This window comes from Peromyscus maniculatus, chromosome 21 (genome assembly GCF_049852395.1).
Source record: "Peromyscus maniculatus bairdii isolate BWxNUB_F1_BW_parent chromosome 21, HU_Pman_BW_mat_3.1, whole genome shotgun sequence".
NCBI classification, from domain to species: domain Eukaryota; kingdom Metazoa; phylum Chordata; class Mammalia; order Rodentia; family Cricetidae; genus Peromyscus; species Peromyscus maniculatus.
The window spans coordinates 10,846,611-10,860,822 of record NC_134872.1 but is presented as its reverse complement, the minus strand read 5'-3'; the positions used below and the strand labels follow the sequence as shown (position 1 = coordinate 10,860,822).

Here is a 14,212-nt window from a genome sequence, read left to right as displayed (position 1 = left end):
AACCCCATGCCCAGTGTCCTGTGCTACAGGAAGGTCAGGGCTTCCCCTCTGTACACAGGCTCCCTGCCCTCCTCCAGGGTCCCAAGCCGTTGCCCAGCACACTGGTCTCCTCTGATCCCTGCGGTTTCCAGCTTCACAGTCATTGCTTTGTCCAAGGTAGCACTGTTTGCAGGATCTGTCCCTCCCACAGGGATGTCCCTCTGGAACCTGCCTGGGACGATGCTCAGCAATAGAAGATACACAGCAGATACTGAATTTAAAAAAAAAAAATGAGTAAATGCAGTGACACTGGAGGTGACTGAGGTCTCAAGGATGAGAAGCCAGTCACATGGCATGGCAAGGACAGGGAATTCCGAGTGGCGAGGGCCTGGATAGCACTGGATGACGGAGAAGGGGCTGGCTTGCACAGGGGGACTGATGCAGGGGTAGAGATGGGACAAAGCCCGGCAGCGCCTTGGAGACCATGGCAAGGCCTGAGACTTTGCTCCAAGGGCACAGAGTGCTGTTCGCGCCTCCTTGTGCTTCTTCCTCAAGGCATTCCTCTTCCAGAACAGTGAACACACCTTCCACTCGGCCACAGTGTCAAGCTGTGGGTTGGGGGTTTATGGATACCCCCCAAACAAACACTACAGAGCACCTCAAAGCCCACAGAAATGACTTTTTTTTTAAGATTTTTTTTTATTATGTATACAGCATATATGACAGCCGGCCAGAAGAGGGCGCCAGATCTCATTACAGATGGTTGGGAGCCACCATGTGGTTGCTGGGAATTGAACTCAGGACCTCTGGAAGAGCAGTCAGTGCTCTTAACCTCTGAGCCATCTCTCCAGGCCCAGAAATGACTTTTAATATCAGAACACAGGATGGCCTTGTGTCCCCACAAGGGACCAGGACCATCTGCAGGCTGAGAGTACTGACAGCTGGAACCTGCCAGCTCTTGGTCCTAACCAGCCCGACTGCTGGGGGGACAGAGCATGTCCTCTCGGAACAGAGTGGCTGCAGGTGTAAGGCAACAACAACTCTGCTTCATCCGATGATGTGGAGTGGGGGCCAGCGCTGTGCTGCCCACCCTCCTGGGCCACCTGGGGTCAGGAGGAGAAGGGTGGTGCCTCGGCCAGCGGCCGTGACATGCTCTGGATGGCCCACTGCAGGATGCCGTCGAAGGAGTGCTGGGAGAGAGAGGCATAGAAGTTCAGACCAGCCGGACCTCCTCGGAGCTGGTGCCCACTCCGCCATGTCTATGGAACTGTGACCATCCGGACATGAAGGTGTCACCCGACCTGACCCTCTAATTCATGGTGCGGGACTGAGACCCGAGGCCCCATGGGACATGCCAGTAAAGGGAGGACGCCTCATTGGGTGCTTTTCTAGAGCAACATATAATCCCTGGGCTTGGCCCCCAGGCTGTCCCTTCCTCTTCTTGGTGGCTTTCTTTGCTAGAGCCTTCCTCTCTGCTCAGGAGTCAGACATCCTATCAGGACTAGGAAGTCATGGGGGGCGGGTGGTCCTCATGTTTTCAAATGCCCATCCATGCTAGGTGACCCATCTCTCTTGCGCTTCCATAGATCTGCCTGTGCACGGTGGCCCGCCGCATAGGGCAGTCCCCTGACCAGCTGAGCCTCCCAAAGTGCCAGTGGCTGGCTATAGAGGAGAGCAAGAGGGCCACCCGGGATGTGGGAGTGACCGAAGGAGTTTGTGCCCTCACAAGAGATGGAGCCCTAAAAAGGTCTGGCTTCTCAGTAATTCTCCCTCCCCCTCCCCTTCCCTTTTAGTTTTTAGAAGAAATGCATTCCTGCTATTTCTAAATGTGTGTATGTGTGTGTGTGTGTGGGGGGGGGGCAGGTGCCTGAGTAGGCCAGAGGCATTAGATTCCCAGGAATTGAATTATAAACAGCTATAAGCCACTGGACCCTTTTGCTGGGAACCAAACATTGTCCTCTGCAAGAGCAATGCACACTCTTAACCACTGGGCCATTTCTCTAGCCCCTCAGGTTTTTGAGATAGGGTTTCATCTTGTAGTCCCGATTAGCATCCACCTCACATTCTTCCTCCATCTGCCTCCCAAGCGCTGGGAATCAAAGACCTGGGCCACCACACCTGACCTGACCCGTCCATCTTATGGTGCAAGAGGTTGGAGAGGTAAGAGAGGGGTCTCTGAAAGACCACCCTACGATCTCTCTCTCAAGAGTCAAGGGCTTAAGCCCTCCTGGTTCTGAGGTCCTGAGGACAATAGGACTCCCAGGTGCTGGGCTCTTGGGAGGAGGAGGAAGGCTACAGGTAGGAGGCAGCCAGCTTATCTCACGTAGGGCTGTGCACCCTGGGGCTCCTGCATGGAAATGGTGATACACTGTTCCGGGAAGAGCAGCTTTGGGGGCGGGGCGGCCGGGGACTGCTGAGTGCTGCCTAGCTTGAGACAGTAAAAGGGTTGAGAGCCCAGCCCAGGCCCGGGCGGCATATTACCTCATTCAGGAGGGACTCCAGATCATCCCTTTGCAGAACAGACTCGTGACCAGCAGAGTCGTCCCCCACCTAGAACCAAAGAGTTAACAGTCAACCCAACCTAGCACAGGCTGGGATCCGGAAGCAAGGCTCCAGCTGGCAGAAGCAGCAGCCTGTACCCCACCACAGAACAAACCGACAGGGAGATCCTCATGCTGGTGGTGCAGATAGGTGGGGGAAATCGACCTGTCCTATATACTGCCTGTGGCCTTCAGGGCCCCCCAGAGAGACACAGTGGCCAGGACCCAGCCAGTGTCTCTCTTTGCCTGTCACCAGCTCTCAGTGGTCACCTGAGCTGTACTTAGACCCGTGCTCCTAGCCATAGCGACACAGCTCCCAGAGTGCAGCCTCCTATCAGGAGCTCACAGCAAAGCCAGTGGGATGGCCCAGCTGCCCAATCTTCCTTGTTCTAGAAGTGACTTTCACTTGCCCATCTTCTCTGCTTGTGTCTAGACTCTAGAGCAGTGGTTCTCAACCTTCCTGATGCTTTAATACAGTTCCTTATGTTGTGATGACCTCCAACCATAAAATTATTTTCATTGCTACTTTATAACTGTAACTTGGTTACTGTTAAGAATCCTGAGTATCTGGTGTTTCCAGTGGTCTTAGGCACCCTCTGTGAATGGTGGTTAAACTCACATATTGAGAAACTACAGCTCTAGATGCTCAGCAAAGCTTGTCCCATGACTTCCTGGGTCCTCTACCACTGGCAGAATCCTAGTATCTGTAGGTTCCTATGCAGCCCCCAGATGTTTCTCAGCCACACAGGGCCAGCCTGCGGCCAGGGGCCTAGATGTACCATGGAGATCTGGAATCTAGCACTGAGTTGTGCATGCACTCTGCAGTCTTGCATAGTACATCTTCCCAAGATCTCTCCCTCTCACCCATGAGCCCGAGGGACAGCTAGGGGCCCGAGCTTGGGGCCCATGTCTGCCTGGACAATACTATAGAGTGGCAGCTGGTTAGAGGTGGACCCTGCTCTTCCCTCCCTGGGCCTCAGATCTCCAGCCCGAGCTCAGTCCCTGCCGGGCCAGTGAAAATAGGGGGGAAGTGGAGATCCACCTGGGTGAAGGACTTGGGCAGGTGGCTCTTGGGGTCGGCAATAGCTAGCAGGCTGTCCTCCCCAACTGGAGTCTCCTCTCTCTCTCCTCCCCCCACCCAGGGCAGTAGTTGGTCATCCCGGAGGTCCAGCCCTTCTAATTCCTATTTTCCAACTTCAGCAGGTGATCTGGCCTCTAGATGTCTACTAGCTGTCTTGTTTTGGGTTAAGCCAACTGCTCTGTAGGTCCAGAGCTCTCTGAATACAGCACCAAGGCCCACGGACTCCCAGGTCCATAGGAACCCAGTACCAACAGTGAGTTCAGGGATATTAAGGGTGTTTCCCTTTAAAATACTTTACTTATTTATTTACTTATTTAGCTTTGCTGAGTTTTGTTTAGAAAGGGTTTCATTGTGTAGCCCTAGCTGACCTGGAACTCTGGAACTCACTCTGTAGACCAGGCTAGACTTGAACTTACAGAGAGACCAACTTGTCTCTACTTCTTTTTTTTTTTTTTTTTTTTTGGTTTTTCGAGACAGGGTTTCTCTGCATAGCTTTGCGGCGCCTTTCCTGGAGCTCACTTGGTAGCCCAGGCTGGCCTCGAACTCACAGAGATCCACCTGGCTCTGCCTCCTGAGTGCTGGGATTAAAGGCGTGTGCCACCACCGCCTGGCTCTTGTCTCTACTTCTAAGTGCTTGGGGTTAAAGTTCTGCTCCACCACACCCAGCCTTTCCCTTTTAAATAGATTCAACTTATCAAAATATTGTCTATTTATAGAAAAACACTTTATAAAACTAATAGGGATTAGCTGGGTGGTAGTGATACACACCTGTAATCCCAGCACCTAGGCAGAGGCAGGCAGATCTCTTTGAGTTCGAGGCCAGCCTAGACTACAGAGTAAGTACCAGGACAGCCAAGGCTACACAGAGAAATCCTGTCTTGAAGTAATAGGGAGCTGGGTATGGTGATGCACACCTTTGATCCCAGCACTAATCTTTAAAAAAAAAAAAAAAAATGTAGTGGTACACGCCTTTGATTCCAGCATTTGAGAGACACAGGCAGGGTACCTCTGCGAGTTTGAGGCCAGCCTGGTCTATATAGTGAGTTCCAAGACAGCCAGAGATCTGTAGTGATACCCTGCCTCAAAAAGATACAAACAAAAAAAATCAATGGGACACAAGGTTAGTGGGTACGGCTTTAAATTCTCCACGCCCACAGGATCCCGCTTCAACTGGCCACACACTGACCTTGGCAAGCCCAGGGGCCGGGCGCGCAGAAGTCGGCCCTGCCTCACCAGGAGTGGGAGTCGGGTCTGCAGAGCAGGACTTGCAGCGGGGGTTCGTCCTGGAGGAGTGGGGAAAAGCTTGCTTGGGGGTCCGAGAACCTTCAGGTGGGTGGGGACGTTGGCTGCTCTCCCTCCCACGCCACCTCACTCACCCTGGCCGGGCTTCGGTCATCGGGAAGTGGCAGCGCCAATGGAAGGCCGCCGCACAGTGTGCGCACCGCAGCGTGTCCACGCCATCCCCGCACACACCACACCGTGCGCCGGGTGCCGTACTCTGCAAGAGCATGGTTGAGCAATGTGGACGGCAACTCAGCCTGTGCCATGCCCACCATAAGCCCCGTCAACCCGGGTTAACCCGGAAACCTCACGGTTGCAAGTCACGTGAGCGGGACTGTAAGTTCTGATGCCTTGGTGACCCTAGCAACTGTCAGAAAGCGCCTTCAGGGCCAGGGTCAGTGCATCCAGCCATGCTCCTGCCAACTGTGGGCTCCAGAGGAGCTTGTAGGAATGTGGCCGCTGGAAGTGGGCAGGGTTTGGGGGATTCTGATTCTATTGGAGACAGCAAGGAGATTCTGCCTTTGCTGTCCTGCCTCGTGGGTGGTGGTGGTGGTGGTGGTGGTGGTGGTGGTGGTGGTGGTGGTGGTGGTGGTGATTTATTGCCCAGATAACCAAGCTAGGCCTTTCTTTCATTCTTTTCCTTCCTTCCTTCTTCCTTCTTTCCTTCCTTCCTTCTTTCTTCCTTTCTTTCTTTTCCTTCTTCCTTCCTTCCTTCCTTCCTTCCTTCCTTCCTTCCTTCCTTCCTTCCTTCCTTCCTCCCTCCCTCCCTCGCTCCCTCTCTCCCTCCTTCCCTTTCTAGTTAATTCACTATTCATCTGTGGGTGAGCATGTGGATCTCAGAGGGACACCTTGCCGAGTGAGTCTCTCCTTGCACCAAGTGAGTCCCGGGAATTGAACTCAGGTCCTCAGGCTTGGCAGCCAGCCCTTTTACCTGCTGGGCCACCTAGAAAGCCCAGCTGGATTTGGGCACATCAGAGCTGAGTGGCGGGCTGAGAGCTGCACCTGAGTTCCCTGAGGGGCTCTCCTCACCGCCCCTGTGCCTGCTGGTGTACCCCCTTCCCTTTGTCAAACAAATTTTTCCTGGCAGACTCCTCCCTGACTCCTGGAAAGCCCTTCTAATTCCTAGCCCCCAGGGGCCACCAGCTGTTCTGACTTTACAACCACTCTGTATAGGTCCAGAGCTCCCAGAAGAGAGCACCCAGGCCCCAGGGGTCCCCCTCGCTCACCTGCTGCCCCTCAGTCCCAGCACTTAGCAGAGGGCGTAGTGCTGAAGGTTCCAGCAGAGGCAGGGGGGCCGCAGAAGGGGGGGCCAGCATGTTCACGTATGTGATGGCTGCCTCTGAGCTGGCTGGGAGCTCCCTGGTCAGGCCCCTGGTCCCCTCTGAAGCTGACCTCAGTCCCAGGAGGATCTGGAATGCAAGGGTCAACGCTCAGGGGCCACAGGGCACTGCTCAGTACCACCGGGGAGTCAGGGCTGGGCTGCTGTGGTGGGTTTGAGGTTGAAAAGGCTTGGTACAGCCCGGAGAGATGGCTCAGTGGTTAAAAGAAGGGCATGGGCTCAATTCCCAGCATCCACATGGCGGCTCACAATTGTCTGTACTTCGAGTTCCAGGAGATCTGACACCCTCACACGGACATGGATGCAGGCAGAACACCAATGCAAATAAAATACATTTTAAGATAAAGAAAAGAAGATCTGGGTGTGTGGCTCCATGGCTCTCAGCAAATGCTTCCATCCTTGCCATTTTAGACCTGGTGACAGTGGCCTCAGGGCCAGCCACAGCAAACTAGGTTTCGAACAGGATGTAGGGCATAACACAACAGAAAGCTACCAAGGCTTTTTGGAGAATTTTAGTAGCAGTGAGGGTGTACCCCGGGTCAGGTCCACAGAGCAGGAGGAACGGAGCCATTGTAAGAACAAGCACCCGAGGCCCCTCAACCCAGCAGGGAATTCACCAGGAAGGTTGCCCAGGCTGGAATAGAACACGGCACTCCAGCAAGGGCAAGTAGAACTCACAGGAAAAGCCAGGAGGCAGGACTATAGAGGGAGAGAAGTAGTGGGTGACCCAGCATGGACATACCGGGGTCTCTGCAGGTGGCTCCAGGGGCCTGGACTCCTCAGGCTGGGACAGGTTCTTCTGGACTCTGCCCTGGAGGCAGCGGGAGCACCTCCAGAGGCCGCTATACATGAGGCCACCAGTCACAGGCATGCAGGACAAAGCAGAGACCATAGACACCCCCCCCCCCAACTGCATGGTGGAGGTGCATGCAGGACAAAGCAGAGACCATAGACACCACTCCCCCCAACTGCATGGTGGGGGCGGCTTGGGGACACTCCCTGTCACCATGCTCGTTCACAGATGGGAAACCAAACCCAGGAACGGTGGAGAAGGTTGCCACAAGGGAAGTTCAGTAAGGTGCGGGTTATTTACCCTGGAGGGTGGCCCTGGCCAGAGTGTCAGAGTCCCTAGATGGTTTCTCAGCTAATCGGTAAGAATTCCCCATGCTTAGTAACCTCAGCGTCTGTGCCTATAGGTCTGGCCCAGGGGTACATTGTTACATTGTTTCCATCCTCAGAACACCCACATTCCCATAGGGATGGGGGTGGGGCCTCAAGGACAGAATGGGGAGGACTCTGATGGAAGAGGACCAGAGAGACCTGTGAAACAAGGGGCAGAGCCAAGGCTAGACCCCCACAGGCCGCTGCACTCCCCAGAACAAAGGCCTGTGCAGTCAGTGATGGGGGTAGAGAGCGTAGCTTTGTGGTTTCTGTGTCGTCCCCCCCAACCTTACCTGGGAGTGAGATTTAGGGGGGCCTTGGGAAAAGGCCTGTGCCCAAGAGAGTTTGGGCTAGGAATCTAGCGTGGAAAGCATAATATAGCCACCTTTGCCTTGGGGCATCGTGCTATGGTTACCTTTAGGCCTGTTGGCCTGAGCGAGCCATGGGGCAGGGACGGGGAAAGGTGGCATGGAAGGAAAATCCAACCATGCCCATAGCCAGTGCCCTAAAGCGTGGCTCTTCCTGAAGGACCCTTACTATCCATCTGTGGGGTCAGCAGATAAGGACAGTGATGGATCAGGGTGGCCGGGGGCACAAGTGGCAAGCCACATTGGGGAGCTCTGCTCACCTGGGGATCTCCCGCAGAGGTGGGGACAGGCAAGCCAGGTGGAAGGCCCTGGGGCAGCCATCACAGCAGATGAGCTCACCTCCATCGTGGCACACAGCACATTCGTCCTCGTTCTTCTGACCAGGCGAGAGGGGGCCCCATGCAGACCCAGAAGGGAGCACAATGCCCGCCTGAGAGACCCACCCTGGAGGGGCGTCTCCTGCAATGCTCACCCCCGGGGGACCAGCTCCCAGGTCCCCTCCCTGCTCGCTTGTGGGCCCCTGGCTGACCTCTGCACTGCCCAGTGTCTTTGCAGTACTAGTTCTTGAACAGGCCTAGGGGATGTTCCTCTCGGGAAGAAATGCTAGGTACCAGGCAGTCCCCTAGGTGGACCCCAGCTACTTAGTAGGACAGCAGGCGGATGGGTCTGTGGTGTTTCCTGTCAGCCCTGGGTACCTACTGTCAGCCCCCCAAATCCCCACCCTATGCTTGTCAGGATAGAGGTACTTTTGAGTCTGGACACCACCTCCTCAATAAGCTCCCAGATGCCAGGCTATGCTGGCCCTGCACACTGACCATTACATCCATTGGAATGCTTCCACAGGCCCCCAGTACCCAAGGCACTTTTGTGGAGCGGGGCAGAACTGGACCTTTCAACCTTTGATGTCTGGGGCCAGCAGAGTGCCTGGCTCTGAGCTGTTGGGACCTATAATCAATGGTGGCAGGCACAACCAGCCAGTGGTACTAGAGAGGATGAGCTTCGTGTCCCCAGGAAACCCGCATACTCTATAATAGCAGCATCTCTACCCCGACCCCAGCTAAGATGCTTTTTGTAGTCTGGAGTGAATGTGTGGTTTTATTTTTATATATTTATATAAAACTATATATATATATAGTTTTGTTTTTCAAGAAAGGGTTTCTCCGTGTAGTCCTGGCTGTCCTGGAACTCACTTTGTAGAACATCCTCAAACTCAGAGATCCACCTGCCTCTGCCTTCTGAGTGCTGGGATTAAAGGCATAAACCACATCTGCTCTGACTAATTTGAAATCTCCCAATGTGCATCATTGGAAAGAACACTTCCAAGAAAGAGCAGAGGGGGAGGGGGAGGGAAAGAGGAGGAAGGGAGGAGCCCCTCATGAGTCAGAGCTCAGACCTCTGTGTTCCAGGCAGCCAAATGCCCAGGACAAGGGACAGAAGATCTGGTTGAATGCTGGTGGGGAAGCCAGGCTCTCCTGTTCTTGGGGCTTACCTGGTGAACCTGGGGCTCACTGGGAAGGGCTGGAAGGGCAGGGACCCCACACTGCTGGCCCATTCTCTGCTCATCTCTACCCTATGAGAGACACAGGATCATAATAATGTAGGCAGGGCCAGGGAAGATCCATGTGGCCACCAGAACTAGGTGCCTCTGGGAAGCAACTCCCAACCCCCAGGAAGAACTCCTGGCTGTTTTGTGGGGGAGGGAGGCTATCCAAGGCCCAGCTCCCCAGAGATGGACAAGTTGGGTCATACTTACAGCAATAGTGACCTGGGCTCCCTTGGCTCGGACCACGGGCTTTAGGCTGCTACCACCACGGGTCTTATTCTTTGCATTGCTACTGGGATCTTCAAACTTGCTGGGGGTGTAAAACTCGCCCCCAACCTGGATGCACTTCTTGGATCCTCCTGGGAGGAGAGGCAAACGGCCTGAGCTCACACTAGGCATCTGGCAGAACCATTCCTTCCCACCCCCTAACCACAGCCAAGTCTGAGGCCTGGGTTCTGGGTACAGCGAGGGATTCTTTGCTGGAATTTACTGAGATAAATAGTCTCCACTCATAAGCTCAGAATGGGACCTTCTTGGAAACGGGGGCTTTGGAGATATACTTGGTTAAGATGATGTCATACTAGACCCTAACTATATCCAATGTTCTAACAAGGAAAGGTGAAAACAGAGACACGCAGTCAGACTAGAGAGATAGCCACTGCCCAGAAGCAAGCATCACAACAGCACTCGGGGGGCTGGAGAAATGGCTCAGAGGTTAAGAGCACTGACTGCTCTTCCAGAGGTCCTGAGTTCAATTCCCAGCACCCTCATGGTGGCTCACAACCATCTGTAATGAGATCTGGCACTCTCTTCTGTATACATAATAAATAAATAAATAAGTATTTAAAAAAAAGAAAGAAAAACAACAGCACTCGGTGCTAGAGACAAGAAACGGGACCCTCCCTAGTCTCCAGCGGGATGGGTGCCTGTCTATACTTCGACTTTGGAATCTGTTGTTATAAGCCTGGAACTTTTTATTATGATAGCCCCAGAACAGTTGGACAAGATTCTTGGGGCTGCTCTGATGGAGACAAAGCAGGACTGGCATCAGCCCCTAGGCCATCCTGGTTATCCACAGCATCCAAGTCCAGTGTCCAGGACGGAGGAGATGCTGTGGAGCAGATACTGCAATGGTGAGTGACTCTGCCCCCAGCTCTGTCCTGTCCAGATGACATGGGTAGCTGTATAAGGTGACCTGCTAGCCTACCCAGTAGGTAGGCCGTTGTGGGAGGAGCCTGGGTAAATATTGAGAGGACCGGACAGGGCATACATGCCTGAGGCAGGGGCAGTAGGGTGTGGTGGGCTGTCCTCGGTGGGCAATGTGAGCACTTGAGAGAACTGGAGCCCGTGGAGAACCTGTCTAAGGATGTCAACTGTGACTCCGCAGCGCCCACTGATGAGGAGGTGGGCATTCTGTGCCTGAATGCGGCAATGGACCCCTGGCCTGACAGAAGATCTCCCCAGGTAGGGGGTCTTCAGCATCATTGCCGGTGCTCCAAAGCCAGCAGAACTTCATGAGGCACGCCGGCTGCCTTGTCCTCAACCTCGGCCACGGTTGCTCAAGAACCAGCTCCTGAGGGCCTGGGTCTCCCTGGCAGCCTGCTCCCCACCCATTTACCTGACTCAAACACCTGCTGGATAAGGATTCCTTCCACAGCCCCTCGGGTTCCTGGGACATCCCCGGAGGACACCGTCACAGCTCTCTGGACGGAAGCCGACATGGCCTGGATTCCTGGAGAAGGTAGGCCCAAGTGGCTGCCCACGAGCATGCACAAGCACAGGTCTGTGGGACTGCCATGTTCGCAGAGTGAAGCACAATGATAGGTTAATAAGTATCTCATGATGTGGGACCTCATGATGTGCTAGGGGCACAGAGTTCCTTGGCCATCTTGAGGGGTGCATGGGTCTATGGGAATCCTTGGGCTCGGTGTCAGGGTTGACGGTAACAAGGTGGGGCCCAGCTGAAGAGCAGGAATCGTTTTTGCCGTGGCTATGCTTCTGGACCGCCCGGAAGGTTGGGAGTACTAAAATGGGCAGAGATTTGGAAGGAGACACCCAGGGCAGTGTGGGTGGGGTGACCGACAACACATTTGGAACCAAGGAGGCCCGGCTTTCTTCAGCTTGGGCATCCAGCTGAGGCCAATGGGATCAGATGCCTGCCAACCTCCACACTCAGCCCCTCACTCTCTCGGCCTTACTCACCATTCCCCAGGGGGAGGCGCTGTGACTCCAAACTGCCCTCTGGCTTCTTAGGGGGCTTGGTCTTTGGGTGGGAGCCTGTGAAGTGGGGTGGGGGGGAAGTAGAGGCAGCCTGGAGGTATCCTCCTTTCTGGGCTGGGGTGGTGCTGGCGGGTCCCAGGGTATAAAGTGAGGTGGGGGGAGAGCACCTGGTAGGGTCAGATCAAGGGTTCCCTGACTCCCTGAGGGTTCTTAAGCTGTGCTAGGCTGCTTCCTTTTCAATGGGAAACGAAATCAAAACCACCTGCCTGCCTCACCACCCAGGAACTCAGCCTTCAGAACAGGAAGAAGCTGAGAGGCGGTGAGCCTCCTCCAGCGCTCAGAGGTGACTGTGGTTCGTAGCAGAGTGGCCCTGGGCAGGCCCCAGTGAGAGCCAGTTGGAAAGGGCCCTGCAACCCTGGCTAGCTCCTCTCCCTGAGTACCTGGGCTGGCAGAGCTCTTGGGGGTCGGGGCTGCTGGTAGGGTAGCCCGAGGCTCCTCTAGGGCTTTTCTCTTGGTGGGGGGTCTGGGCGGCAGTACTGAGACCTTGGGACCAGCAAGGGGTTTCCTTCCCTTCCGGGGCTGGCTGAGGTCCACATCTGCAGCGGGAACAAGGGCCCTCTGTCTTAGAGCCGTGTCCTCAGGGTGGGCTCTAGAAGCAGGACACTCTTGAGAAAGGTGAGCCAGGCTTTTGCTCTTTGCTCTTGGTTCCGTCCCACCAGTTCTAGTGGCTCCCCAAAAACGCGTTCCAACTTACACCCACAGCCTCCACGCTACCCCCTAGGCTGAGGTGGCAGGCACCATCGTCAGCACAGGCCCACCTTTTGGGAAGCCCTCCAGGATGGGATGCAGGCGGCTGTAGCGTTCCAGATTGTAGTCCTTAAAGAGAACCCTCCAGAAGTCCAGGATGGCCCCACTGTCCTGGGTCAGGAGCCAGGACAGCAGGGCATGGAAGGCCTGGGGGCAGCCCTCCTTCTCCTTCAGGCGGAGTGTCTCCTGGAGTGACAGTATCAGGCTGTCTGTGCACACCCGACCTCCAATCCCTGCTGCCTCTTTTGGAAGGGAGATCAGCCTATTCCTGCCAGAACCCTGGACCATGGGGGGGGGGGGGAGTGCACAGGATGTGAGGTTAGGGGACTCACCTGAAATTTGCCCTGGAAAGGTCTCCTGAGGAGGGCTGGGGCCACCCCTAGGCTGGTGTGTGTGTGTGTCGGGGAGTGGGGGTTGGGGCACGGGGGTTGGGAAGGGTAGGGATGGGTAGAGCATGGGTATTGGAAGGCTTGGGAGGGATCTAGGTTGTGGGGAGAGGAATGGGGAAGCTGAGAGGCGCTGGGGGGCTAGGAGCCCACCTGGAACTTGTCCTCTGGGACCACGTCGTGGTCGGCCAGAGCGTGCAGCAGTGGAAAGGCGCTGTCGACCGCCACCGCGATCTCGGTGCGGTGCAGCCTCAGCAGGCGGCGCAGCGTCCCATCCCCGCCGGCCATCGTCCCGACACGGACTGCGGCTCAGCGCCCCCTGCTGGTCCGTGCGCGCTCGCGTCTCCTTCCCGCTACCTGGGGTGTCTTGGCGCGATCCCCGAGAGGCTCCTGTGAGCGTGTATACCTACTCCCCGGCTGGGGAAAGGCGACGCTGGCCTTGCTCCACGTCTCTGTTATACTTTCAACCAGAAAAGAGCAGAGGCTGCTGTTCACCCTGGAGCCAATCAGGGCCCGGCTTCTGCAGGCTCGGGACAGAGACTGTCCTACCGCTGGTTCATTTCTTGTGGAATCCAGCTCTCTGGGCTATGAGTAGAGCCCTGGACTGGGGTAGAGGAAACAGGAAGAAGAAAACTGGGGTAGAGGAAACAGAGGGTCCTGTCTGTGGGTAAAAACTAGGACGGGCTGGGAAGATGGCCCAGTGGACAATTTGCCTGTCCGGCAAGCCTGAGGACCTGAGTTATCCCAGCGCTGAGGAGGCAGAGGCAGGAGCCTGGGTAGAGCTCACTGCCCAGACAACCTAGCTGAACGGATAAGTTCCAGGTTCCGTAAGAGAACCTGCCTCAAAAACTTGGGTGGAGAATAACTGAAGAAAACACCCTATGCTGGACTCTAGTTCCATACACACGAACATGTGCAAGCACACACACACACACACACACACACACACACACACACACACACACACACTGAATTAAAAAAGAAAGGGGACTGGAGAGAAGGCTCAGCACTTAAGAGCACTTGGTGCTCTTGCAGAGGACTGGGTTTGGGTCTCAGCACCCACATGATGGCTCACCACCGATTCATAAGTCCAGTTCCAGAGGATCCAACACCCTCTTTGGCTTCTACTGGTATTGCATGCATGTGCTGACCAAAAACATGTACGCAAGACACTCATAGGCATAGAATAAAATAACTGGGGGGAGGGGGGAGGGGAGGCAAAACCGTGCTTCTAGCCACACCCTGGCTGCCCAGATAGGCTAGTGCCTTTGAGAGCGGCCACAAGAAGAAACCTCTGCAAAGGGCTGGATAGTGGAGCTGGCTGGGAAGCCCTAGCTGTTCCAGACCTGGGGCTGGAGGAATGGAGTGAAAGATTCCAGCAGAGCAAAGGAGACGTCCATCCTGTGTGCCAATGGGTAGAAACAACACATGGCGTCTCTCTGAGCTCAGAGGTGGCCAGCACATTGAGCTGGGGGTCTGTCGGGGTACAACAGTACAACAGCAAGGG

The 14,212-nt window shown here is 55.3% G+C and overlaps 1 protein-coding gene across 8 annotated transcripts; it reads right to left on the bottom strand.

Annotated features, from left to right (window-relative positions):
* Positions 1-700: 700 nt before the first annotated feature.
* Aire (autoimmune regulator) lies at positions 701-12,993 on the bottom strand. Of its 8 annotated transcripts, none has more exons than XM_006989435.3 (14): positions 12,859-12,993; positions 12,331-12,505; positions 11,953-12,108; positions 11,495-11,569; positions 10,911-11,024; positions 9,503-9,651; positions 9,239-9,319; positions 8,010-8,125; positions 6,963-7,062; positions 6,108-6,290; positions 4,977-5,098; positions 4,787-4,883; positions 2,461-2,529; positions 701-1,169 (listed from the first exon to the last, which is right to left on the bottom strand). In XM_006989435.3, exons 1-14 carry the CDS (start codon positions 12,991-12,993, stop codon positions 1,089-1,091), a joined length of 1,653 nt encoding a protein of 550 aa, XP_006989497.1. In that variant the 3' UTR covers positions 701-1,088. The 8 variants fall into 8 exon arrangements, with proteins under 8 accessions (XP_006989497.1, XP_006989498.1, XP_076414127.1 ...); XM_006989436.3 differs by having other exon boundaries at positions 8,010-8,122; XM_076558012.1 differs by having other exon boundaries at positions 9,515-9,651.
* Between the last annotated feature and the right edge of the window lie 1,219 nt (positions 12,994-14,212).

Bases quoted from the DNA above. Each gene is read 5' to 3' on its own strand.
- Aire (XM_006989435.3), bottom strand. From the start codon at position 12,993: ATGGCCGGCGGGGATGGGACGCTGCGCCGCCTGCTGAGGCTGCACCGC. The intron at 11,570-11,952 runs GTACTCAGGGAG...CCCACTTCACAG, and splicing joins CAAGAGCTCTGCCAGCCCAG to GCTCCCACCCAAAGACCAAG. The intron at 6,291-6,962 runs GTATGTCCATGC...CTTGCATTCCAG, and splicing joins AGCCACCTGCAGAGACCCCG to ATCCTCCTGGGACTGAGGTC.